General features: G+C 41.6%; 1 protein-coding gene across 4 annotated transcripts in view; it reads left to right on the forward strand.

The window, feature by feature from the left end:
* Positions 1 to 26,510, forward strand: part of SLC23A2 (solute carrier family 23 member 2) — a 118,942-nt gene that overhangs the window by 46,634 nt on the left and 45,798 nt on the right. For 3 of the 4 annotated variants that reach the window (XM_037051698.1, XM_037051697.1, XM_037051699.1), the window contains 2 exons: positions 5,802 to 6,063; positions 19,817 to 19,915. In XM_037051698.1, the coding sequence (XP_036907593.1) occupies positions 5,956 to 6,063; positions 19,817 to 19,915 (207 nt within the window). In that variant the 5' untranslated portion in view covers positions 5,802 to 5,955. Of the gene's footprint in view, positions 1 to 5,801; positions 6,064 to 6,416; positions 6,569 to 19,816; positions 19,916 to 26,510 lie in introns of those variants that run through there. The other variant, XM_037051700.1, reaches the window with a different exon arrangement.

A 26,510-nucleotide genomic window follows, 5' to 3' on the forward strand; every position in this document is an offset into this window, starting at 1 on the left:
AATTATTTAGTGGCTGTATTATTACTTTTAAGATAGTGAGCTGGTTGTCTTGGCTTGTTGTATTGAAAAAATTAATACTTTGTCCTTGATTTGAATGAAGTACCTTCCATATCATATATTCATCAGTTTGTGGGTCTTCTGATCTTTTTATTTTTGTGCCTATATTGACTGAAATTTCCTGTTTAATAGTTTTATGATAGTGTCCCTATCTGATAGCTCAGTTTTTTTTTTTCAGATATTTGTGTCTTACTGTTCCACAGAAATTTTAGCAAACCTTTTCCCTCCTCTTTTGGGGTATGAATTGGCTTTTATTAAACTTAGTGTTTATGGGAGAATGTATACATTTATAGGTTTCTTACCAAAGAATATAGCCTGTTTCTCTGAATAAAAACCTCTTTTATGCTCTTAGTAATAGTTTATAGTTCTATTCATAAAGGCCATGTACCTTTTTTGTTAAACGTATTATGTTTTTAGCTGTTATTGTCATTTTAAACAGAATTCCTTTATCTTTTAACTTTTTCTGTAAATATCTTAGGTTTTGTGGACCACGTGGCTTCTGTCGTTTGTTCTTCCCTGTTGCTTATAAACCCTCAGGCACGTGAAAGCCATTCTTAGCTGGGGCCTGAACAAAACCAGGCGTGGCAGCAGCTCATGACTTCTGATCTAGATGCTTTTTGCTGGCGTCTGGGAAGTGTTTCCCTCAGCACTGAGGGAGGCTTGCTCATCTGTTTTCTACCTAGCCATTTACAGAGAGATTCCCTCCGATTTTTCTGTCTCCTGATATGATTATAATTTGCTCTTTCCTTTGTAACACTTCTCTCATCTGTCAGTGGAATGGTAGCAGCAATGTCGGCACCCTACCTGGTTCCTGACATTGACGCATCTGTTGTATTGCAGATAAGGTTGATGCTGGCTGCTAATTTTCTTTCCCAATCTAGTAAGAATGACTGTTACATTATCCCAGGTACCTTTATTTTTTTAAGCATCATTTATTCATTCCACAAATTTTGGGAAGCCTTTAATGCTGGTGTCAAGTTCGGCATTGGGAGTTGGGGGTAGATAGGTTGTGGCTATATATACCACCCCCCCCCCCACACCCCCCCNACCACACCCCCCCCCCCCCCCCCCCCCCGTTGTTCTGCAGCTGTCTGGCTGGGCCAGCAGACATCGACTTGCTGTGTTTTTCCCAGACACTGCAATGAGGTATGATCAGAGGAAGCACTGATGGGAGTTATCCTAAGGGAAAGGGTGCTTATTTGGGAGGGACTGCATGTACAAGAGCTTGAAGGTTAGAAGAGGACCTAGTACTGTCAGAACCCGAAAGACAGAAATGATAGCCTAGTGGGGCCAAGCTTCATACAGTGACCCTGTAGCCCTACTTAGGAATTTGAGTGTCAAGGGCATGATGTTTTTACAGCATGATTGTGTTGGCAGCATTATGGACAAGGTAGAACCATTAAGGTGGAACAAGCAAAAGACAAGAGGCTGTCGCACTGCTGATGAGATGATGGCTTGTGCTGTGGAATGACCAGACCGCACAGATTTGGGAGCTCTCTGTCTGAGGAGGGAGGGCTTTAGCAGACTTGGCCCCCTGCAGCTCCCTCAAGAACTACATGGAGGGTAGGAACTAACTGCATAGCAGGTCAGGCAGAGACAGTGCTCACGGGCCTGCTGGCCTGGGCTGTATTCATCTAGGAAGGTTGGCTGTAAATTGAGCATAATTTCATGTATTGTTTGTATAAACATTGTTAAGACAGGAATACTGATTCAAGTGTGAGTCTTTCACTGCTTACAGCTGCGCATCCTTTGGCCAAGTTACTTAACTTCTCTGAAGCTCAGTTTCCACTTTTGTAATTAGTGTGCAAATCAGGCCACACTATGCTTACTAGGGAAAAATCATCCATTTGCATAATGATAGTAAAGAGATGTGCTTGGCACACATAGGTGCTTAGCTGGAAAACTGTTGTTATTCTTGTGTCTTCAATATTTTCATTTTTGGTGGACCTGACCTTTCATCCCTTAGCCCCCCCCTTTCCCATTTGCCTTAAGATTAGGGCCAAGATAGCAGTGACCTTGCTTATTTTTCTTTTCCAAAGAGTGAGAAGAGGGTGATGGGGGATTGTGAGTGACTTGCCCCCTGTGTCAGTCTCCCTGGGGGATCTTGCCTTTTGTTTTAACACAAATTCTAGCACCATCAACTCCCACTTCCCTCCTTTATCTTTTGCTGTATTTGCCTCTGAGCCTTGGCATTTCCCCACACAAAAGTTCAGACTGAATGAAACACTCTAATCTCTAGTTAGCGGGTGGTTTCTGCCCTTGAGGTTGTCTTCATCATTCCTGAGTACTTGGCTTTGGAATGCTCTGTCGTTTTGGGACTTCCAGATTTGTTCACTGTTCACTGTCTTCTCCCCTTCTCCCTTCCATCTGCTGTACCCAACAAGGGTGTCTGTCTTTCCCAGGCATTGCAGTCGTCTGCCCGAGCCCTTCTCAGAAAATGCTGCCCTGCACTTTCTTGGGTCTCCTCCCCCCTTGTGCTCATTTGGGTTTTCAGGGTGCTCTGTGGGTGCTGCTGAGTAAGAGATGGGCAAAGCAAAGTGGGTGGGTTCTCCCAGTAGAGCTTGTGATGGTTAAATATCTGGTAGAGAAAAGTGTGCCAACTACTTGGTGGAAAGTGGTCTTGTCAGGATGGAACTTGTCACCCTTTGTGCCTGATGATGGGGACAGTGGGGAGGGATGTGCACGTCTGAAACAAACATGAGGTTAAAATGAATCTGGGAAAGTGTATTCTGTGCTAAATAGTCCTCATTCCCTTGGAGTGAACCTGCGTAAGTACGGGTGGGAAAGCTCTGCTGGCGTTCGAAAGGCGATGGGGATGGATGGCTAAAGAGCCTGCTGGTGTCTCTGACTGTGACTTGCAGGACAATCGGTTTTGTGAAAACCCAGCAGTGTTGCCCCATCTTTTTTGCCTTACATATCTTTTGGGAAACAAGCTCCTGGCTATGAAGGTAAAGGTCTGTCGGGGCTGCTTCAGGCAAATCTTTTTACGTATGTTCATTGTCACACTGTATTTTTTCCCCCCCAGATGTGGGGAGGTTTTGAGTGGCAGTGTCTAGATCAAGATGTAGATTTTTAAAAATTGTTGTAAACACTTTAATTAAAAATGTAGGAAAATGGTTAATTTTAAGTAAACATATACCATCTCTGTTAGGGCTACAAGTAGAGAGCCTTTAGGGTTTTGTAAGTGATGTTTATAACTTCCCCTTTGAATTAGAAAGTCCCCACTTCTAGTCTATGTATATTGAAAATTGCATAGTAACGTGGGTCTTCATATCCCCTACATGCAGCGGAAAAGAGAAGGAAAAAATATAATGATCCACTTGTAGACTCATTCCTTTATGGGCTTTGCTCTATTTGGTGATGTGCGTGTCCCTGCTTCTTAAACTGGCACGTGTCTCCCTTGGGGGATGTAATCTTTTGCTGAGGACCTACATGGCACATTTGGGATGCCATTTTTAGGGATGAGGGAAATAAAGGGGTTTATATTTAATATAGCATTTCTCTCCATGGTGGTTATTCAGTTAATATAAAGTTTTTTTAAAAACATTAAATCTTCTCTCCATTTTACTGTCAATATAAAGTATTTATTTTTTACATTAATTTTTTTCTCCATTTCAGTATTAGGTACTTTGAATATACTTTTTAACCACTTCCCTCCCCAAAGAAATAACATTTTTAAGTTCACTGGCCATATTTGATGTCTAAGTACATTATTAACTTGGGCAATAACAAGACAAAAATCTAATAAAAATATGGAGAAAGGACTCTTCAGTGGTACAGAAGGCAGTGCTTAGTGCTTACAACTGAACAGTGGTGACCGCCAAGGAGTCTGGGCAAGGGTTTCCTTCTTCTAGTTTCATGCGCTTTGCAAATTTTGATACTATGAAATATTGCTTACACAAATTTCAGCCAACTTCTTTGACCTTCTTTCTAACTAGCAAATGCAAATTATAGACTGCATTTTCAGGGCATTATTTGTTGTGGAAAAAAACCCATTTTTCCATTTAACATGCATGTACATCAGTTTATTCCCATTTACAGGGAAACAACTAAGAATATAAAATTATCCTATTTACTGTGAACAGTAAATGTCACCCCTAAATGTCCAGACACTGTTAAATGTCCCCTGGAGGGAGACTCACCCCTGGTTGAGAGCCACTGCTTTAAACAGGGATGTGATACGACCAAGGATGTACGATGTGCATGGACGTTAAACCAGAATGTGCCCCTGGCTTCTTTGTTGTTGAGGCAGAACTTAACGTCTGCCAACTATTTTATTTTTCCTTTTTACGCCCTAAATATTGAACTCTCAAATTTGGTGTAATTCTTTCTCTCATTTGTTTATATTTCAAATATTCCTGGTTTATCCACAGTGTATGTCGAATGAAAAGTATCCTTAGCAGAACTGCTTGAACAGGAGGAAGTTTCCTGCTTCTCTGTTTTAACCTTCTCGTAGGCCTGTCTTTGCATTTGCTGGGCAGCTTGGCCTTTATTCCTTCTCAGTGGGAAATTACCTGGTTCTAGGAACTGACATCATTCTAAACAGTGCCAGTGAATGTTCTCTGTCCGTTCTCACCCCCACCTGCTGTGCTGTTTTTGCCCCACCCCCACCCCCGCCCTGCCGTAAAAATGTAGGCACACCTAGGCACGTTCTATTGTACAGTGCCAACCCTTGCAGGCATCTTTTGTGCCTTTTATTTTTGAAGCCAAATTCACCAAATGCTTGTTAATCATTGGGCGGATCTTTTTTTATTACCTCAGCCATACTTATGTTGTTTAAAATTGAGGTTTTAATTTTCTTTTTCATCAAAACTTGGAGGTATAGATTTCAGTAATTTCCTGCTTTTGACCTGTGTTTAGGTTTTCTCTTAGCTTGAAGCATTGCTCTTTCCTTGTGAAGTGATACCAGACCCTCTGAGCACATCAGGTCCGTCTTGGATCTAATAGTGCTGATCTCCTTCCTCCGCACTCACCTTCTAAACGCTTCTCCTCTTTTGGGGGAGAGGCTGGGGCCTGGGGGTGGGGCGCATTTGGATTTCTTTTTTATGTTTATGTTGTTATTTTATGAATGTTTTGGCTGTTTTTGTGTGGCATTCTAATCCTTTTAAAGGAATTAGAGTGGCCACCTACCTGGAATTCTGTGTGGCCCCTCCACCCTAGATTGGTTTCATTTCTTTTTAGTGCTTTGAGTGTCCTCCCCGCCTTTAATTGGGCACCGAAAGGGAATTTAGAATCTTAATACACAGCCAGTCATATATAGTACATTTGCTGTAACCGCACTGTGTAGTGTGGTTGCCATTAGCCACAGGTGGCTATTGAGATTGAAATTAAAATTGGACGCAATTAAAAGTCACTTTTTTACATCTCAGATGCTTGGTAACCTGTGGCAAGTGACAATTAGGTTGGGCAAGGCAGGTATAGAACATTTCTATTACTGCAGAGTTTTATTGGATAGCACTGGGCTATAAGATACAGAGAATAATACATGCCAAAAATGCGTATGTTTTTAATCCCTAGTATTCTGATGTTTTTGATGGGATGTGGTCCTCCTTTCCAGGGGTTATTCAGAATCACCGAGTGACTGTAAGTGTGGAGGGGTAGGGACTCAAAAAGTAATTAAGCAACATGATTTTGGAATTTGGGTGTAACTTGTACTCTGACTTTTCCATGCAGAAAATGTGATGACCATGGGTCCTGTGTTGTTTGCATGCTTGGGATGATTTGGCTGCTTTCTCTTTTCCTAGGTGCTAAGAGATGGTGCTTGTGGGGCTCATCTCTGCCTGAGAATCAGGTGCTCCAGGTGCTGGAAGAGCCAACTCTGATCCTGGGCTCCCTGCTCGAACAAGCCTTCACTTCCAGCCACTCCGATCCCACGACCAAACGACCGATTTTCTCTTAATGATGGGTATTGGGAAGAACACCACGTCCAAATCCATGGAGGCTGGGAGCTCAACCGAAGGCAAATTTGAAGAGGAAGCAAAGCACCCTGCTTTCTTCACCCTTCCGGTAACAGCATTCCCTGTCTTTCTTTCTTCTTGATTCATTCTAAAGTAGTTTCTGTATTGAATCAACATAGGATTCACTTTATGTATTTATTTACATTTTTTTATTGCTGTTCAAGTACAGTTTATCACCCTTTCCCCCCACCCCTCCCCACCACCTGAGCCCTGCCCACCTCCCTCCCCTGTTTCTACCCCGCCCCTTGTTGTTATCCATGTGTCCTTTATAATTGTTCTAACATAGGATTAGCTTTAATACTCATGTTTTCAGTGCCGATTAAGGAACTTGAAAACCAGATGCTTTTCACGGGAGCCCGTCTTTGGGAGCCCTGGGGGCTGCGTGGAGTCCCCTGATGGGATTAAGCTCAGAAAGGCAGCATGCATTGCTGTGAATGTTGTGAAGCTGGCCCGGTGCTTCCTCTACACTGGAGGATGCTGAAGGCTTAATTTTATCTCCAAAAATGTGTTCTTTTGAAATAGCCTGTAACATGACTTCAGACTTGTATTCCAAGGTGGGAGATTGAATGAATGACTTACTGTTTGGAACCCAAACGTCCCTGTTTTGCGTTATGGCAGCAGCGCCCAAGACAGGTAGTTTTACCCGGACAAGTGGTATTAGTCAGATAAGGCTGATGACACACATTCATTATATTCAGTGCTAAGATTCTTCCACATGTAGGATTATGACTTGATGTGTATAAAGTTAACCTGAAGTGTAGGTTTGGGGAAAAAAACAAAACTCCTCTTTAGAGAGAGCTTACCTCAAAGTAAGCTCTTATTTCTTGATGTTGGAAATGAGGTTACTGACAAGGGTCCTGTTCTAGGGTTCCTCAATAGCGGCCCTGGTGTTTGCCTCACTGTGGCGTTACTGCGAAAGAAAAGAAAACCGTGAGCGTGGCATCTTTAAGTACATTGGTTGACCTGACTCACATTCACATTTTGATTTTTACCCTATTAAGTCACACAGACATGTTCTACTGACTTTATAACTGATGTTTTCTTTCTTCATGTAAAGTGAATTTTGAAACTGGGTGTTCTGTCATACTGAAGGCTTAAGGTTGACACAGGTTTTCTAGAGGAGGAGGCAAGTCAGTTGTTCAAGTTTAAATCAGATCATCTTTGAAAAGCGAATGGCAGTGTACATGTCTGGGTATTGACTTGCCTCTGCCGCACAGACGAGGTGTGGAGGCTGGGCTGGGCAGCAAAGGGGTTGTGTAGGAAGCCGAGGTAGGAGGGGAACCAGGGAAGCTTCATCCAGGCAGCCAGTGAGGAAGGCATAGTGAGAGCGAGCTGGGTGCGAAATAAAGATGGACTGTTGGATTTAGCCAGGGCTGGGTCTTGTTGCCAGGTGACTGCTGGAGGACCACGGTTGAGGTTTTGGCAAGAGTGATTATAGTGACGCCGCGTGGGCCCCAGGTGTGGTAAGGAGGAAATTGAAGCTGATGTGTAGGATCTGGATCTCCAGATTATGAAAACGCATTTGGGTCAAGGATTTGGCAGACCTGCTGGGTCAAGAAACGGGGGTTTGGGGGGGTATCTAGTAGGAAAACCAGGCAATGGAAGAACAGGGTAGCTTTGAGCAGTGGTAAAGGGGTAGATTGACCTGATTTGGTGTTGGGTTGGGTGTGGATGGTGAGGTGCAACAGAAGTCAATACGGGCTTGAGACTGGGCACCCGGGTGTGTGGTGGTATCTGATGATGGAAATGAGAAATGCAGCAACAAAACACAGATGCTTATTTGGTTTGTTTTTACGTTGGTGTGGGGAAGTAAGGAATTGATAGAGTATAGAATGAAAGGTTCTGCTCTTTCATGATACTTCTGTCCGTTTAGTCAGGAAAGCACTGATTCTTTTTGCCCCTGAGGAGGAGTCTTCCCTGTTGTCTTTCTCAGCTGGAAAGCAGATTTCCCCACTTTATTGCTGAGAAGGATCAGCTGAAATCAAACTGAACACTGTTTATGTTGTTATCTTCTAGCACAGAAAATAATTCTCTAATTTATCCATTAGAAAGAGGCTTGTAAAGCAGATAGATGCTGGCATGTTAATGCTTGAGTTTCTGAGGCAGTCCTGATTATGCCTGTTGTTCCAGTGTATTTGCTCACACAGCTCCCCTAAATGCTCACAAGGGTCCTGGTTTGGGCGATAAAGGATGTGGTCACTGTAATTACAACCAGATAAGCATATGAAATAACTGAAAACATTTTCTTTTCTCTTCTTTCTTTTTTTTTTAGTTCTTGCTGAGGAAGTTTTTGGAAAATCTTATATATTAGGTCTACAAAAAAACACTTTCTCTGATTAGAAAAGTGATATGTGCTCATATTAGGAAATTTGAAAAGTAAAATAAAGCATTTAAAATCCAAAGAATATATTTGACTTGAATGGTATGGAATTGATCAGAAGACACAGTTGGGTCCCCTGCCTTTCACCTTATGTAGTTACTGCAAATGAATTTCCTCTTCCCTTAAATTTACACATTTAATTTGTCAGAGCTGACTACTTCTATAATCCAGCAAGCCAGAGAAATTTAGGGCTTCCCTTGGTCACTATTGATGTTTGGGGGATTGTACTGTCATCAGTAAAGAGTTGCCCCCTGTCTTTTGAATTGTAGGTAAAAGAAAGAAAGTTAAATGTTAAGTAGTTAATAAAAGATGGTGCTGGATTGTGAGAAAGTCTGTAAAGAAAAGAAAGTAATGACAGCCAGAAAAAGAAGCCTGGCCCAGACATAAGAAAATATATGAAGAAAACAGCCCTGGCTGGTGTGGCTTAGTGGATTGAGTGCCGCCTTTGAACCCAAGGGTCATTGGTTTGATTCCCAGTCAGAGTACATGGCTGGATTGCAGGCCAGGTTCCCCAGTGGGGGGCACATGAGAGGCAACCACACAATGATTTTTTTCCCTTTCTCCTTCCCTTTTCTCCTCTCTAAAAATATAAATAAATCACATTCATCTATCTGTCTGTCTATCTATCTATCCCTGGCTGGTGTAGCTCAGTGGATTGAGTGCTGATGTTTCTTTCCCTCTCTTTTTCCTTTTCTTCCCCTCTCTCTAAAAATAAATGGATGATATCTTTAAAAAATGCATACATATATATGCATATATACACCTATATAAACACACTAACTCGGGAGAGAGAGAGGTTTGCAAGGAGCTGGGATGGAGGAGGGGTGGCCAAGAGTTTCAACAAGAAGGGGGAGCTGCCCTCCTGGAAGAGACCTGAGACCCCAGGGACAGTGGCCTGATGGGCGCGCTGGTAAGTGGGAGGTGAGCAGCTCGGGGCTGTGTCCTTGTAAGAATGCAGCCAGGGAGGCAGACACCCTTCTCTTTCCTCTTCCCTTTCTTCTCCCCTTCCTGTTCTTCCTCTTCTTTCTGCCCCGTTCCTTTCATTTTCTTCTTTCCCTTCCCTTCACATAATTGTAAGAGAAGTTACCATGACAGACACAGGGAGGGGTGAGCAAAGAAACTATATATGGTACCCTTGATTTCTCTAGACCCCTGACTCAGAGATGACACACTTGAACATGCTCATTTCCAGCAGTGAAAACAAGGCACACATTTTTGGGGGGGGTGCAAATGGCCCTGTTTTAAAAACTAAGTAAGGAGAGCCCTAGAACACATAATTCTTATAACTAATTTAATACTGGGTTCTGTGGAGTTCCTTCTTGCACATTCGTAAATAGAGTATTCAGAGTTATTAGATCTTAAAATCAGAAGTCTCAGGTGGATGATAATAGTTTTCTTGGAAAATGTTCTCTCTAAGAATAATTAGATCTTGGGATCAACAGTGTGTGATTCTGAGCAGGGTCTGAGGATGAGTATGTGTCCTGGAGCCTGTCCAGAGAATTGGTTTATTTCCCTTTTTTCTGTGAGATGAGAGCTTGAATCTCCTGCATAATGGTCATGATTTAGGGCAGGGGATGCTCTTGATAGTCAGAACCAAACAGCCAAGGTGAATAGCATTTCTTTTAAAATGTTTAAGTTGAGAAATTTTTTTTTAGAAAAGAAATATGCTGATGTGTGTCTTCAAATAAAAACATTGAAAAGATGGGGATAAAATGAAGATTTTTATGCATAGTAAGAGGTTTCTTTCCTCACCTCATCTTTCTAGAGTTTTTGACCTTAAAAAGTAATTTTTCTGCACTAATTTTGCAGTTACTCATAGTTGCTTATATTGCCGCTTACTTTTAATTTGAATAGAGTTTGAATAGTTTTTAAAATTGTTTATTGATTTATGTTTAGAGAGGGGAAGGGAGGAGAAGGAGAGGGAGAGAAACATCAATGTGTGGTTGCCTCTCAGGCGCCCCCTACTGGGGATCTGGCCTGTAACCCAGACATGTGTCCTGACTGGGAATCGAACTGATGACCCTTTGATTCGCAGGCCGGCACTCAACCACTGAGCCACAGCAGCCAGGGTGAGTTTTGATAGCTTTAACTGAAATGCGAATGGTGGTAATACAAGATGCCCATCTAACAGGGCACTTGATATGAATGATCATAGATGACAGAGCTGCTGCAGTCACTTCCCAGAGCAGGTTTACAACGTTGATCCACATTTCAGCTGATAATCTCTTAGCCAGAGTCAGACCCTTGGTCCTGCAAAGGGTCTTCAAAGACATCTGATTCATTCTGCTTGTATTCAGTGCTTGTTTCGTGCTCCAAACTGTACCAGACATGACGAGAACACAACAGAAGTGGTTGCCCAAGCTCATTTCTTGTCTAGATCATTGTGGCAGCCTCTAGATGATCTCCCTGGCTCCCAGCCTCATTCCTTTACAACCCTGGATTGTCATTTCTGCCTGTGTCTTTTGCATTCCTAGACTCGGTAAGTCTTCCTCTTCTAAGTGCAGATACCTGCTGAAACTCTTACCTCTGAATTATCCATTCATTCCTAACCTGTGTTTACCTAAGCTAGGTAGGCTGGCTCCTGACCTTTAATATCTTTCCTCTAAAGGAAAGATATTTTAGATAGGTTTCTTATAATGGAAACATAACCTCTGGGCGGAATAGCTAATTTCCTGTTGGGATTTGATGAAGTAGTGTAGCAGAAAGGTAGGCTACGGGAGGTTCTGTGGTAGAAACCCTGTGGTTTCTGCTGCCTCTTTTAATTTTACATGTTTTAAAGCTACCGTATTTCTCCCTCCCTTCATGGTACATGAGTGTTGTCAGAGTAAAATGGAAATAGCAAGAAAATTGATGTGTTCTTTCACTATATCTTTTTAATATTCAATATATATCTTTCCTTTCATTGTCTTATTATTGGCATAACTTAATTTACAAAAGAAATAAGTTTACTCCAGGAAATTTAGGAAACAGAATGCTAAAATGAGGGGAAAATCCAAATAATTTAAAATCCTGTCAGCCAGAAAAATAACATTCCTCTATTCCGGTGTATTTCTTTCAAGAGATGAAACAAATGGTGTTCTTTGAAGGTGAACTTTGGAAGGCTCTGCAAAGAAGTATTTCAAAGGTGTGCTAACCTAGATGCACAGAAACAACGGACAGGGCTTGCTGGAGGCAAAGATGAACCTTTACTAAGAAAGTCACCGAGCGCAAGGTGTGACTGCCACCATGACCAGACTAGTTACGGATTTGCGACCCTATCACGTCAAGAGGTTACTTTCTGTAGAATCCCCTTTCCGCCCACAGCTTTCATTGGGACTGTGGGTTGTTTCTAATTCATATTGTTTATTTCTAATGTAATAAACAATAACCTAGTGTAATGTAATCTTATTGCAATAGTTTATATTCCCAGCAGCTCTGGAGAGAGGACCTTCCCCACCAGTACTAGGTATTAGACGTAAAAAGCAGCAATTTAGTAGAGAAAGACTGGTATCTAATTGCGTTAGTTTTGCATTTTAATGAGGCAGAGCACTTCCATTCCTATGTTTCTTGGCCTTTTATATTCTGTCCTTTGTGAGTATCTTCCCTACCCTCCTCCCCATTTATCCTGTTGAGCTCTACTGGTAATCAGAAGTGCCACAGAACTATTAGAAATTGGAATTGCAGAGAAAATCCCTGGGTCACATAGCAGTTTGAGGGAAAGCCTATAGCAATGCCAGCCTTGACAGAGCTGTGAATGTCATTACCCACAGCCCCGGGCTCTGTCTATGCAGAGCAACTTCATGTTGAGGGCTTAGCTTTAGGGCTTTCAGTGCCAGTCTCAATTTACAGCTCCTCCATACCTGTGTGAACCTGTGCACTTGCTCATGCTTGGAGTTGCAGGATGTTTAAGAAGTAAATGAGATCATACGTGTCAACCACAGATCATGTACACAGTAGGCAACTAATCAGTATTTGTTCCACTTCTCAGTCCTGGGTCTTCACCATGCCCCTTGAACTAGAGAACAGTATACAGAACGGCAGGTAGGAATCTGAAAAGAAACTAATGCCATTGATTTTCGTACAGATGTGTCAGGCTTTGGGAAACAGGCCTGTGTGACTCCTCTGATAGGTTTCTTCCAGGACTAACAAGTATGTGAGCCAAGGTGGTGGGGGGCGGTGCCAGGGACACGACCATATGGAGAGTAATTATCTAGATATTTTTTTTAAGCCTCAGGATTCTGGAGGAAAGAGCAGTGAGGTCTGGAGTACTTAATTTTTTCTGGCCATTAGTTTTCCACATCTGTAAAAAGGGACTAAACATAGCATGTGTCTCAGGCTTCTTACAGGGATTAAATGGAGAAATATATGTAAAGTTATGAATGTGGTACCTGGCATGTAGGAAATGTGCAATAAATAAGAGAATAAGTAGAAACTAATGGTTAGTTTAGCTAAGTGTGAAGTTGCTTTGACAAACTTTTTGACCAAAACATCAGAAGTCCCATTGAAGTGGGAGAGAATCTTTTTCTTCATCCCCTCTCCTTGAGGGAACTTCCTTGTGGTTGTGTTCATAAAAACCAGAAAAGGAAGAGATCCAAAAGAAAGGGGTCTCGCTGTCACCCTTGATACAGCGGTGTGAGGGTCGGGAAAATGGTTCCACGCCATGCGTGGCTGTGAGGCGGAAAGCACACTTCTCCAGGTGTTGCGTGTGTTTGCTTAAATGGGCTGGTACTTCTGCAGACTGTTCTGTGACCTGCTTCATCGCATTTGACAGGGCATCCTGGACCTTTTCCCAGAAGGTTCGAATGCGTTTTCCTCATCCTCCTTAACAGCAGCCTGGTATTTCACTTAGACGATGTCTCATAATTTTGTTAATTGTTCCTCGAAGGGAGTTCTAGTTTTATATTTTTATTTATTTTTTTAAACACTAGGTAATACATCAGTACGATTCAAAATTTAAGAATACAAAAGGTATAGAGTGAAAAGTCCCTCACCCGGCCTTGTACACATCAGTTCTCCCCATACACCACTTTTCAGAAATGGCTTGAGACTCTGTATGCAAATACAACACGTTCTCTTCTCCTTCTGTACACACGTGTGTGTGTATCTAAATGACTGTAGCTCGGCTTCACTTGCTAATATACAGAGTGGGGCAAAGGTCGGTTTGCAGTTGTGAGTATGCAAAATAGTTTATTCTTATATTACATGTTATTGTATTATTTTACATATGAACAACTGTAATTCTACTTTTGCCTACCCCAGTATAATGGATGACGTTCTGTACATTCCCTATCAAAATACAGAGAGTGCCCTGTTGCGATGCAGGGGCTCCAAACTGGGGAGCTGCTTAAGTGTTAGTGATTTTCCGGGGGAAAACCACCCCGGGGACTGGCAGATGTGGACACGCCGTTTATTACCCACATCACACCGGAGGGCACCAAGATGGCATCAGCTTGGTGCAAGAGAGACTGTGCCCCATGGTGTCCGAGACTTGTTTTAAGGGATCCCAGACAAAGGAGGCACGTGTCCTGTGTGGGACTCTAAACTACAGTACCTCATTGTATAGAGGTCAAGAAGAAGTCAGGACCGGAAGCCACTCCCAAAAGGTGGTAAGGAGGAAGTTACAATCCATTTCCAAAACAATAGACCTTCCTCTGGCCGGGGGTCTGTCTGGCCAGGGGTCTGTCTGGCCAGTCCTCAGTCTTGTGAGGCGGGGAGACCATGTATTGATGCCACACCTAAACGAGGTCTGTCTGGAAAAAGTTCAGCCGTTGTTAATATAACAAGAACCTTTTGTGTAACATTGGTTTGTGTAACGTCTATGTAACCTGGTAGCAAAGGAGAGTGGACTGGAATGCGCATGGGTGGGCAGTGACGAATTCACTGGACTAGTCAGTTGGTGGGGGTAGAAGCTATTGAGTGAGCATGTGTACTGTGTGGCCATTGCATTCAAAATGCCTGAGCAAGTAGAGTGACAAATCTGCATCCAATTTTGCATTAAGCTTGAACATTCCTGTGCAGAAACCATTCGCATGATTCAGAAGGCTTTCAGGGACAGTGCAATGAATGCAATGCAAATAAAAAAGTGTGGCACAAATGCTTCAAAGGTGATCGAGAAAGTGATCCATGTTCTGGAAGGCCTGCAAGAAGCAGAATGCCTGAGAATGTTGAACGTGCACAGGCTGCAATCAGCAAAGCTCAGAGACTAACAGTGCAAGAACTAGACACTGATCTAGGGATTCCAAAAACTACTGTGTCCGAGATTTTGACTCAGGATCTTGTCACGATATGTGTCATGGCAAAATTCATTTCATAGCTTCTTCTATCAGAGCAGAAGGGACATTGTGCTGCAGTTGCTAATGACTTGATTCAAACTGCTACCTATGAATCAGATTTCCTCAAGAAGGTTATTATATCTGGAGATGAATGATGGGTCTACGCCTATGATCTGGAAACAAAGGCCCAGTCATCGCAATGGAAGACACCTGGTACTCCGTGTCTGCAGAAGGTGCTGCAAAATCTCAGCAAGATTAAGATCACGTTAACCATGTTTTTTTTGATTGGAAGGTGTGGTCCATCATGAGTATGCCCCTCCAGACCAAACAAGTAGTAAGGAGTAGTACTACCTCAACATTCTTCCCTCATTAAGAGATGTACTACTACGAAAATGGCCACAGCTATGGGCAACTGGTGATTGGCAGCTTTGTCATGACAACTTGCTTGCTCATGCATCATCATGTCTTGTACAGAGCTTTTTGGCAAAACATCAAATCACCCAGGTGACTCAGTTCGCCCACAGCCCAGATTTGGCACCCTGTGACTTCTAGCTTTCCCCACAACTAAAATCACCTTTGATATATTAGGAAAGGGTATCAGACCATTGATGAAATTCAGGAAAATACATCAGGGTAGCTGATGGTGATTGGAAGACCTGTGTGAGGTCCCAAGGCACACACTTTGAAGGGGACTAATGCATCATTCTCCTGTGTGCAGTGTTTCTTGTCTCTTGTATCTTCTTTAGTAAATGTCTCTATTTTTCATATTATGTGGCTGGATACTTATGGACAGACCTATGTATACTGCAAAGTATCTGTGGTATGACTGTATCATAATTGATTTAAATATTCCCACTTGGTAGATATCTAGATTGTTTCTAATATTTTGCAACAGCAAATAGCAGTGAATAACCTTTCACATAGGTCTTTTCACTCAGATGTAAGAAAAGCATAAGTTTCTAGGAATGGGACTGTTGGGCCAGAGGGTGTGCCTTGTTAAGTGGAGGGGCATCACCAAGTGAGATCATCACCTCTGTTGAGATCATTTCATTCCCATCAGCAACATGTGAGTGCCCATTTTCCTATCCTATAGGCTTGCCAGTGAAACGTAATTGGACTGGGGTCTTGGCCAATTTAGTAGATGGAAAGTTTTCTGTCGTAGCTTTTTTTTTTTCCGTTTAGATTTTTTTAAATTTATTTTTAGACAGAGGGGAAGGAATGGAGAAAGAGAGGGAGAGAAGCATCAATGTGTGGTTGCCTCTTGCAGGCCCCATACTGGGGACCTGTGCCCTAATTTGGTTCTCAGGCAGGTGCTCAATCCACTGAGCCACATCAGCCAGGGCAAACCATTTCTTTAAAGAATAGAAAACAGTCAATTTGAGGAATGTTATTACTACTCTGAAAATCATTGTTTTGGTATAAAATGGTTCACTTAGCTACCAGACATATGACAGTGGTTGGTGAGTTACACCAGATCCTAAATAGATGATAATTGAGTTCTGAACCCTCTGATCAGAGGCATGGGGTTTCCCAGGTACTTGTGCCCTTCACCTTACAGGCAGCCACAGCCATGGGTTCATTTTAACTTCTGTTTGAGTAACACATGCTTATTCCACTGTCAGTTAAATTGGCATTGCTGTGATACTGACATTCAGCATGACACTCCTTCACTGTTGCTCCTGTCCCCCTGTTTCCTGTACATTTGATCATTTTAGGATTACTGTTCAGAAGCACATACTTGAAGCATTATTGTCTTGGCTTAGAATAAAGCAATAAGTATAATGCAAAGGTACTACATTTATTGAGCAATAGACACATTCCTGTATCAAAGGTAACAGCCCTGTGTTTTGGAGACAAATCAACTGGACACATTCAGACAGAGAAAACCTGATTTCATAACTGATGGTGTGATTGTACAATATTAGTTTAAGGGGGAAGTATAAAGCCATGAGTTTGGTTTCAAGCAATTTTGAAGGGGAGAAAGGACATATTGTTTGTTCCCAAAGGATTTTTAAATAATATATTTTTAATAAAAACTTGATCAGTTTCCTAAGATGAAAGATGTCAAGATTTCTCTGTTTTCTATGATGCTGTTAATGACACAAAAGAAAGTCCATTTTTATTAAGTTTAAAAAGCTTTCTAAGACATGTTTTATTTCCCAGTTGGAATAATATTTAGAGGTTCAAAAATGTGAAGCTTTGATAGTATCAGGAACACTTTTTATACTTTTTTTAAAAAGTCAACATCTTTTCTAAAAAACTGATTTTAACAGATTTTTAAAATTAAATTCTATGTTTTTTAAAAAATAGGCCATCAAAATAGCTAATTTAATAAGCCAAAGGAAAAAATAGTAGTAAAATTTGCCTTACTCCCTGGCGCTCTGTTGCGTCCTCAATCCAGTCGGCGGGTATCATTAACCCGGCCGCACCCTGGGTGGCACAGGGAGGGGTTGTGTGGCAGAATTGCATCCTCATTCCCTGGGCCCAGCGGGTGCTCAGACTGGGTTGGTTGGGTGAGTGTGCGAGCCTTTCCTAGCCTGGGGAGTATCTGCATTTTATAGTATTTAATTGTGTGTATGAATGGAAGTCGGGGGAGGAGAGAGAGTTGCCAGAGTCTCCTCTTGGACCCACATATACAGATTAAAAAATGGGTTTTCAGGTGAAACTTACACAAAACTGACAATTTAAAAGTGAACAATTCAGAGACTTTGAACACATTCACAGTGTTGTGCACCCATCACCTCTGTCTAGTTCCAAAATATTTTCATCATCCCAGAAGGTAACCCTATTCTCATGAGGCTCCCCGTGGCAGCTGGAGATGAATGTGGGTGAAAGGTATTAGTTTTAGCTAGGATAGGTGTTAAATCAGATCTTGGTTTCTCTGACATCTAGTAACTAAGCATTGTTGTTTTAAGACAGTTCATCCTGAGTGTATGTACCTGTTGGCTTCTCAGTGGGTTGAGTGCTGCTGTGATATGACTTGGAGAATGATTCTAATAGTTAGATTTTCATATTGTGAACTTGAACTTGGCCAGGAACGTGTGTCCTGCTGGCAGCTTGTTTTTTCAGGCCAACAAACTCCCCAAACCCAGTTGCATTATGTAAAAAGCTATAGCTTGTCTTAGAGTTAGTTTTAAAAGAAGCTCTTTGTTTGATATAAGAAAATTTGCCCTGTAAGAATTATATACCACTTAATCGAGATCTTTGGCACACTTCAAAACTAGCTTCAGATGGGGGTTGTAATCTATGTGACCTTGAACGAGAAATTAAAATTTTCTCTGGCCCGATTTCTTCAACTACAAAAATAAGTGGATTAAATCTCTCTGGACCTCCTCAATCTAAGCTGTAGTGCTGGGATCTTTAGTCTTTTTAATTTCTCCCTGTTGTAAAAATTAATTGTCCTCATTAGAGAAAATTACCAACGTATATAATGGGAAAAAGAAGGTAAAAATGGCCCAACCACTGTTAATATTTTGGTGTACATCTTTTTTATTACCTGTTTTAAAAAAACAATATGCAAATAACATGGAACTGATTTTAAAAGATCCCAATGCCAAAAAGAATGGTTGGGAGTGAAAAATGAAAGGGGCCCATCCTTGCTCCCCACCCCTTGGGCAGCCTTCATACTGGTGTGTGACTTTTTTGGTTCCTTTACCAAGCATCTAGACAGGGAGGTTATTAAAATTTTAATTTATTTTTAGCACAATTGGGATAATTCTATGCTTACTGTTTTGTGACTTTTTTTTACAGTATTTCTTGGAGTTCTTTTCCTGTCAGTACATCAGTTGTATTCTTTTTTTAATGGTTGAATATTCTCAAAATGGATATAGCATAATTTAACAAAGTCTGTCTGTTTGAGCATTTTAAGTAATGCTGCAGCTGTCAAACTTGAAAATGCATACCACTTGCATAGATATTTTTGAAAAAAAGGATTCTATGAGTATAGTTGCTGGTCCTAGAAATGCCTCTTTTAAATCAATTCCAGTGCTAAGTTACTCTGCACAAAGGCCATTCCACCAAGAACGTAATCTTTCTAATAACAAGAGTAACTCTTCTCTCATGTCCTGGTCAATACCAGGTACCCCTTTAAAATTTCCCCTAATTTATTTTTAAAAAGTGAAAATTTATTTTAATTGTCATTTCCATAATTTTAAATAAGGTTGAACAGCATTTTGTGTGTTTTGTTGGATAACTTTATTTTTTTTCTGTAAACTTGTGTGCTACTACCCTGTGCCCATTTCCTTTGGATTGCTTGTATTATGGGTTTGCAGGGGTTCTTTTTTTTCCCCATGTAACTTTTTAGATTTTTCTAATATTTTTTTCACCTGCGAACTGTAGCAAAATAGGTTTTTTAAGGATACATTTTGCAGGTATTCTTTAGGAAATTTTGATGCTGATTCTTTATATGTTGCACTGTATTTTCTCTTACGCTATCCTCATCTTTCACTTCTCTTTATTATAGTTTATAATACCAGAGTTTAAACGTTTTTATACTTTGTCTTTTTTTCTGTGTTTAAAAATGTAGTTGTGCTGTTATTCATATGTACAATTATTTTCGGTATTATTTGTCAAGACAGGCAGCCAGGACTAAGGCCACTGTGTCGCGGCTCACCAGGGCAGGCCTGAAAGAGGGGGTCTTTACTACATTGGGAGAACATAGTGTGCGAGGGCTGTGCGAGGTAGCACATTTCCTCCTGCAGGGATGGCACAGTAGAAGCCATTCTCTTTACTTGGAAAGGGATCTTACCCAAGGCAGGTTACTGTGCCTTTCACCAGCTCAGACAGTGTGGCCCCTAAGCCAATGGGCAGCTTGGGCCCCTCAGCCACTGGCAGCTTTAGCCCCTCAACCAAGCCTCCCTTGCCCTGGAGGGCGCTGGGGTCCCACTCCTTGTAGTTTTTTTGGATGTTTCATTCCTAGTCTCATGCAGCCTCACTCTATGGGACATGTGGTATGTTTCTCTCTATCAAAAACACACGCGTGGTCACTGATGCAGCACACACTTGTTGGGAGTTTCATTTAAGATCACTCCAACTTGCCTAATTCGATGGGTAAAAAATGCACAGATTTTGATTCTTATGAGAATTACAGAAGACTTTGGGGTGGGGGGATGCTTCTATGCAGCAAAGAGATGTATCATGAAACAGCTTCTGAATGGAGTATTTCTCTTCAGGTGGTGATGAATGGAGGTGCCACATCCAGTGGTGAACAGGACAATGAAGACACGGAGCTCATGGCAATCTACACAACAGAAAACGGCATCGCAGAAAAGGTACCCACTCCATCAGCACTCCCACTGCCCCATCGCTGCTGTCCCAGGTTCTGTATGGGATGCATGTCCTTCATCTGGGGGGGGGGGTTGTCTCTACCTGCTTGAATGGATGTGGGTACTCTGGTTATAATGGAAATAGAGATGATGAAACAGAAGTTACTAGTTTTAAAATGTCTTAATGGCAGTTAAGCTGAGTCCCGTATACTGTATGTTTTTTAAAGCCTCAGCTGGCATGCCGGTGGGGGGGCGGGGTGGTTCAGAGTTTGGGTCTGGGTGCTCATGTGACTCAGACCCAGTGGGAATTAAACTGGGCATCAGTTGACTCATCTTTAAAATGGAAGTAAACATATCAGCACTTGTCTTAGGGTGGTCGTGAGGATTAAACGAAATAAAATATGTGAAGTTACTAGCATTGCATCTGGTACACACTGTGTACGCAGTGACTGAGAATGAGAGAGCCCAGTAGCTGCTTTAAGTTCACTACAACAGAGCCTTTAATGAGGCTCGAGTGAAAGTGCTGGAAATCGCTCACTGAAGTGGGGGAATCTTCTTTTGCCTCGTGCCACCTCCTTGGCAGGTCAGTCTGTGTGACCATATCCCTGGGGGCCAGGAGAGCGCTGCCCAAAAAGGGAGTCCAGATGCCTGGATTTCCTATTTCTTTGTACCTGTCACTGCGCCAAACACATGTGAAAACTGATACGGTGGCACCTTCAGATAGCATCGCAGCCCCAAGACTTCTCAATTTTACCTGATTTTTATTTGGTAGGCTTTAAAGATAAATTTTACTTTTATGTAAAATTTATGTAAATTTACTTTTATGTAAAAGTAAATTTAAATTTTACATAAATTTACTTTTATGTAAAATTTTATTTAAAATTTTACTTTTATGAAAATCACTAATTTGATCAACTTACACAATGACACACTGTATTCTAGAACCACAGCATTTTACTGTGGACAGTGGATACTGTGTGTTCTAGTTACAGACCACTATAAAGCTAACACATGCACATACAGACCCCAGCATGGGTATTAATGCAGCAAGTGTGCAGTATAATCAATTGTATTGGAATTTTTGAATAATCAAATTTTTCTCTATATGTGTGGCTTCTTTTTAAAATTCCTAGTCTTGAAGATGAAAACTTCATTTTTGGTTGTCTTGCCCAATATTGCTGTTATTTGGTCAAGCTATTATAAATTAGACTAATTAGAGTCAAGCTGAGTTGTTGAAATTCCTGTGGTGTCAGATTCCAAACTGCTTCTTTGAGTGGGAGATGAGAACAGCCAGTCAGCATGAAGTCTGCGGCAGTCTGCCGCTGAGACACAAGCCTGCAAGAGGGCTGGATCTGTGTGGGGGCCACAGCCTGGTTTGCTTGGGTCTCAGCATCCAAGTGTTTCAGCCTCTTGTTACAAAGTGCTTCTGACTTTATAGATTTGTTAGGTTGTATCCAGTGGCGAAGTCCTGGGTCCTTAATCACAGTCATCAAAATTTCCATGCCATAGACTCTTACCTTTTTGGGACTTCCCCCTCCATTATCTAGGAAATGATGGCTGTCTTTTGAAATGAATAGTGAGGAGCATTAACACTTCGGGGCTTTTTAACACCTGCAGCTGTGCCTTTTACTGATGATGGTAATCTGTTGGCAAGAAAAACCGCCCAGCACATTTATGCTGGGCATTTACCTGTATGGGTGAAAACTTTGTTCGCTGTCTGAACACTGGTACATTCACATTTCCTTAAATACTAGTGAGATAGAATATCTTCCTATTTTACTGGCCCTTTGAGGTTTATATTATTGTTTATTTTTTTAACTGTTAAAAATATTAATGGCCAGAAACCTCACAATTAAATAGAAACGTTAAAGTGAAAAGCCAAAGCCCTCTGTGACCCCACTCCAAACTATAAAACCCAAGAACCACTAATGATAGGTTGGTGTTCTTCCTGCTAGGCATTTCCACTATAATAGACACTTTCTTTACTTTTGCTTTTTTAAACATAAGTGAGATTATATTCTAAATATCATTCTGCAACCTACTTTTAAAAAAAATTTTATTCATTTATTTTTAGAGAGAGGGGAAGGGAGGAAGAAAGAGACGGAGAGAAACACTCCTGTGTACATGCACCTCCTCCCAGGAACCTGGGCTGCACCCAGGCGTGTGTCCTGACTGAGAATCAAACTGTTCACCCTTTGGGGTTCCCAGGCAGGCACTCAATCCACTGAGCCACACCAGCCAAGGCTGAAGCGTTTTTTTATGGTTGAGATTTTGTGAATGTTCATTCAAGCTTATTAGAAATGCAGACTCTCTGCCCCATTCTAGACCTGCTGAATCAGATTCTGCACTTTCATACATTTCCTATGTGGTTCACACGTTCACTGAAGTTAGGGGAGTAACGCTGTAGGAGTTTCCAAGAGAAGAGCTGGCTCATGGGAATAAATTCCTATCCAAGAGTAACCGTAGTCTGTAGGCTTGAAGGTTGTAGTTGCTGCTCTCCCATTTTCTGATATTGAATGTGGCTGCGAAGGAATCAAATTAGGCCAGTCTTTTTTGTTCCTTATCAGTATCCTGACCTTTTGTCTGTCTTATAGATTCTTTATTTATCTTTGATATTCAGTCACTGTACTGAGATATGTTTTGATGCTGACCATTCTGGGTTAGGTTTTTGTGGCATTTTTAACATTTAGTGTCGAGGCTTCTGTTATTTGAGAAAAGTTGTTTTGAATTATAACTTTATTTTTTGTTCCAGCCTGTTCTTTCAGTTTTCCTATTTGAGTGTTCCAATTATGCGTATTTTGGATCTCCTTTGCCTTCTTTCTCAGCTATCACTTTCTCTAATGTGTTTTTTCTTGTGCTCTTTCATTTTTCATTATAACTTTCATTTTTCTTTTTTCCCTTAAAAAAGATTTTATGTAATTATTTTTGGGGAGAGGAGAAGGGAGGGGGAAAGATTGCTGTGTAAGAGAAACATCCGTTGATTGCCTCTGGCACGCCCCGCACTGGGAACCTGGCCTGCAAGCCAGGCATGTGCCCGGACTGGCGCCTGGATTCAGGTCACAGGCCGGTGCTCAGTCCACTGAGCCACACCAGCCAGGGCTGCTTCCATTTACTTCTCTCCAAATTGTGTCAACTCATGTTCTATTTCCCTTTGTCTTTAAATTGCTAATTTAAGGTCTTCCTTAATACACTTGTTTTACTGAGTTTTTAAGATAGCTGAACCTCTTTTATCAACTCATGAAATACTTGGTGGGTCTTTCTAATTTGTAAATGTGTCCTTTATTTCCTGGAAATCTTATTTCTTTGATTAATTACTATATATTTTTTGTTTCATTCTGACTTTTAAAAAGTTACTATCTCTTATCCATATTTGTCTTTTTGTTATTTTTGGAGGTATTTTTTACTTTCAACCCTTCTTTTGATTTTTTTTCTATCTTGTTTTTAGTTTCTAAGATCTTTTGCTCTTTGTTGTTGCTTTTATTTACTGACTAGGGCTTTTTAAAATGGTATTTATTTTCTCCAAGGCTCAAAATATTTTTATTTCTCAGAAGATACAGGTTTCTTTTTTATTTTTAACATGTTTTCTTCACACCACATTGCCCCTATTTCCTATTTTTCTCTGGCTCATATTTTTGGAGCCTTCCTTTGTCCCAGGTTTGTGAAGCAATAGAAAAATATGATTGTAAGGTCATTGTATGTGAGTGACCTTTGTGCACTGGTAGCAGTTGCCACTCGATAAACCAGGTGGAAAGCTGTCTTGTCCTGTGGGGTCTAGATGTCAGCATACTGTCTCTGGAGCCGACCACAATTCCTGTAGAAAAGAATCTTCTGGTCTCCTCCTGTGGGACAAGCCTGGTTTCTGTGACCTGGACCTGGCATTCCGGAAGCAGATGAGGATCCCACAAATCATGTTCGCCTTTAACCCCACATAGTATTCCTGGGTCCAATGTCTTTCTGGTTTATATTCGTCAAACAGTACATTGTTGTATGTTGAAGGATGAGGATAGCATTAGGCAGCGGGATGTCTGATTGGTTTGTGGAGTTAGAACCTGCCTCTTGCTGTCATTCTGTCTTATGCCTCCGGGCATGGAACCTTTCTGAGCTTCTGTTAGTCAGTCAGCTCATTTCTCCCCTCTCCTGTAAGCGCCCAGGTTGTCTATTTCTTCCCTCTCCCTTATGGGTTATAGCTCATGCAAATGCTTTAAATATTTCAGAAGTGTGTTAATCTCATTTATTTCCCATGTTCTCTTTTGTCCTTGCAGATTTGTGTCACATGCCTTCTGTGTTTTTAGGAGTTAAAGGAAATTATATTTGTGGCCAATTTGTCATGTTTAAGTGGAACTCAGAAAGATAAGATATTTCTTTGAAAAGACTGATGAAATTGATGTTTGAGGGACCTGATTAAGGAAAAAATTAGAAAGTGCAGATACACACTGACAATGTGAAAGGAGATACAAGAAAAATATACAAGAGGATATTAGCCCCATGCCAAGGTTGAGAGGGTTTGATCCCCGGTCAGGGCACATATAAGAATCAACCAGGGAATGCATAAATAAGTGGAAAAACAAATCAATGTCTCTCTCTCTCTCTAATTCTTCTTCCTTCCTTTCTCTCTCAGATCAATAAATAAAAATAAGGGAATATTAACTGTGACTTTATGATAATCAATTTGAAAGTCTACAGCAAGAGTTGACAAGCTACATCCTGCAAGCCAAATCTGACCCAACACCTGTTCTGATAAATAAAGTTTTACTGGAATACAGTTGTGCTCACTGGTTTACATGTTATCTAAGGCTCTTCTGCACTACAGTGGCAGAGCTGAGCAGTTGTGACAGAATCGTTATGGCCCACAAAACCTAAGATATTTACTATGTGGCCTCTTACAGAAAGAGTGTGCTGTTTTCGGCTCTAGAAGAAATTATTTCCTAGAGAAAAAGAGATTGCAGTTGATCCCCAAAGTGCTGTACTAGATAGACGACCATATAAGAGATTGGAAAGGTTATTAATGCCCTTAAGAAGCCTCCAAACAGAGCTGAGTTATGAGTTCATTAATCTTTGAAGCACAGGTAATTTCCTTGTTCTTTAGCTTATTTCAGACTATGGAAAAAGATGGAAAAGTCTTCTAGATGACATTATTAAACTATTTAGGTAGTGGCCTTTTAAAGAAACCTTGCGCTTGGAGGTTGTTGTTACTGCAGTTTTTAAAATGGTTTGTATTGTCAATGTGGTGATAACTGTCTGTGGTACCATAGCTTCTAATGAGGAAGCACACTGCTGTCTCAATGAGGGGAGCAGCGTTTGTCTGACAGGGTTCGTCGATCCCCTGGACCACACAGTTCCCTACTCAGTGTCATCTTTGTACTATTTGTGGACATTTACATTATCCCCATTCCTGTGTTGTAGAGCTACCCCCATTATTACAGAACGGACCCTCCCCTTTCCTGGGGTCCCTCTGTACTAGGTTCACCTTGCCTGTTGCCCGGGAATATGGCTCTTGATGGCAAGGTTTGGTGAAAAGGAAAGGAACTATTTATTCAAGTTATACAGACTTAAAGTAATGACTTAATATCTTCATTAAAATCCCAAAGTCTCTTAAAGCACCCACAGTACTTCCTTCCCCGCTTTGCCCAGTCCAGGTACCAGATCTCAGGAAAAGAAATAGAAGACTGTGGCTCAGGTAGCTCCCTGGTCCTTCCCAGTAATCCGTGCTCAGCTGGCAGGCTTCCCGCAGTTCCCAGCACCATCAGCTGTGTCACTGCCATGATCTCCAGTTCTTAGTCTAAAACCACGTGGCACCTTCTCAGGCCCACCAGCAAGAGTCCTTTCACCCCTTTCCTTCCCACAATGTCTCCCCCGCATTCTTCCGAACAGCTGAGGGAGAGCTCTGCACGGCTGCTACATCTTGCTTTCCTGCTTCCTAAGCCATGTGGTGAAGGTCCCCCCAAACCACCTGGTTCTAACCCACATGGCTGCTGCACCTGGGTTTAAATCCTGGTATGAGTCTTCCTCTGTATCCTCATTTCTGAATCCTCCCACAGTCAGCTACGCCTGCCAGTATTCCCATATTTTTACAGCTTTGCTGGGCTATGACTGTACGTCTGGGCAGGTGTGGCCCCTTGGCATGGAGCAAACCAGCTCTGAGCTCTCACACGGACACTGTAGCCAGGGGCAGCTTCCTCCCAGTTACCTCATGGGTTGAAGTTGCTCCCAAGTCCCTGGCTCAAAGCATGGCCACAGCTATTTGACATATCTATGAGACTGACCAAAAGATATGTTAAATAACTGTTTTTGCAGTTATTTGCAGAACTTTTGGTATGCAAAGTAATTCTCAATGGCCCTGCTCCATGTGTCCCATCCCCTAGTTCAGACTTGTGGGGGTGAGGACATCACATTTTTGGTATTTCCTGGACACCCCAAGTTCTGGACCCCGTTACAGATCCCTCTTGCGGGGGGCATGGCTGTACCCTATTATATCATTACTAAGAAAACTTGAGAGAGAGAGAGAATATTTGTACACATACATGCATGTACACCTTTTAATCTTAGCCTGCCAGGCCTACAAGGACAAATACAGTCTTTTCATTTCTGTTCATGAAATAGT

Source organism: Sturnira hondurensis, unplaced genomic scaffold, assembly GCF_014824575.4.
Source record: "Sturnira hondurensis isolate 20B ecotype Veracruz unplaced genomic scaffold, ASM1482457v3 Scaffold0007401, whole genome shotgun sequence".
Lineage (NCBI taxonomy): Eukaryota > Metazoa > Chordata > Mammalia > Chiroptera > Phyllostomidae > Sturnira > Sturnira hondurensis.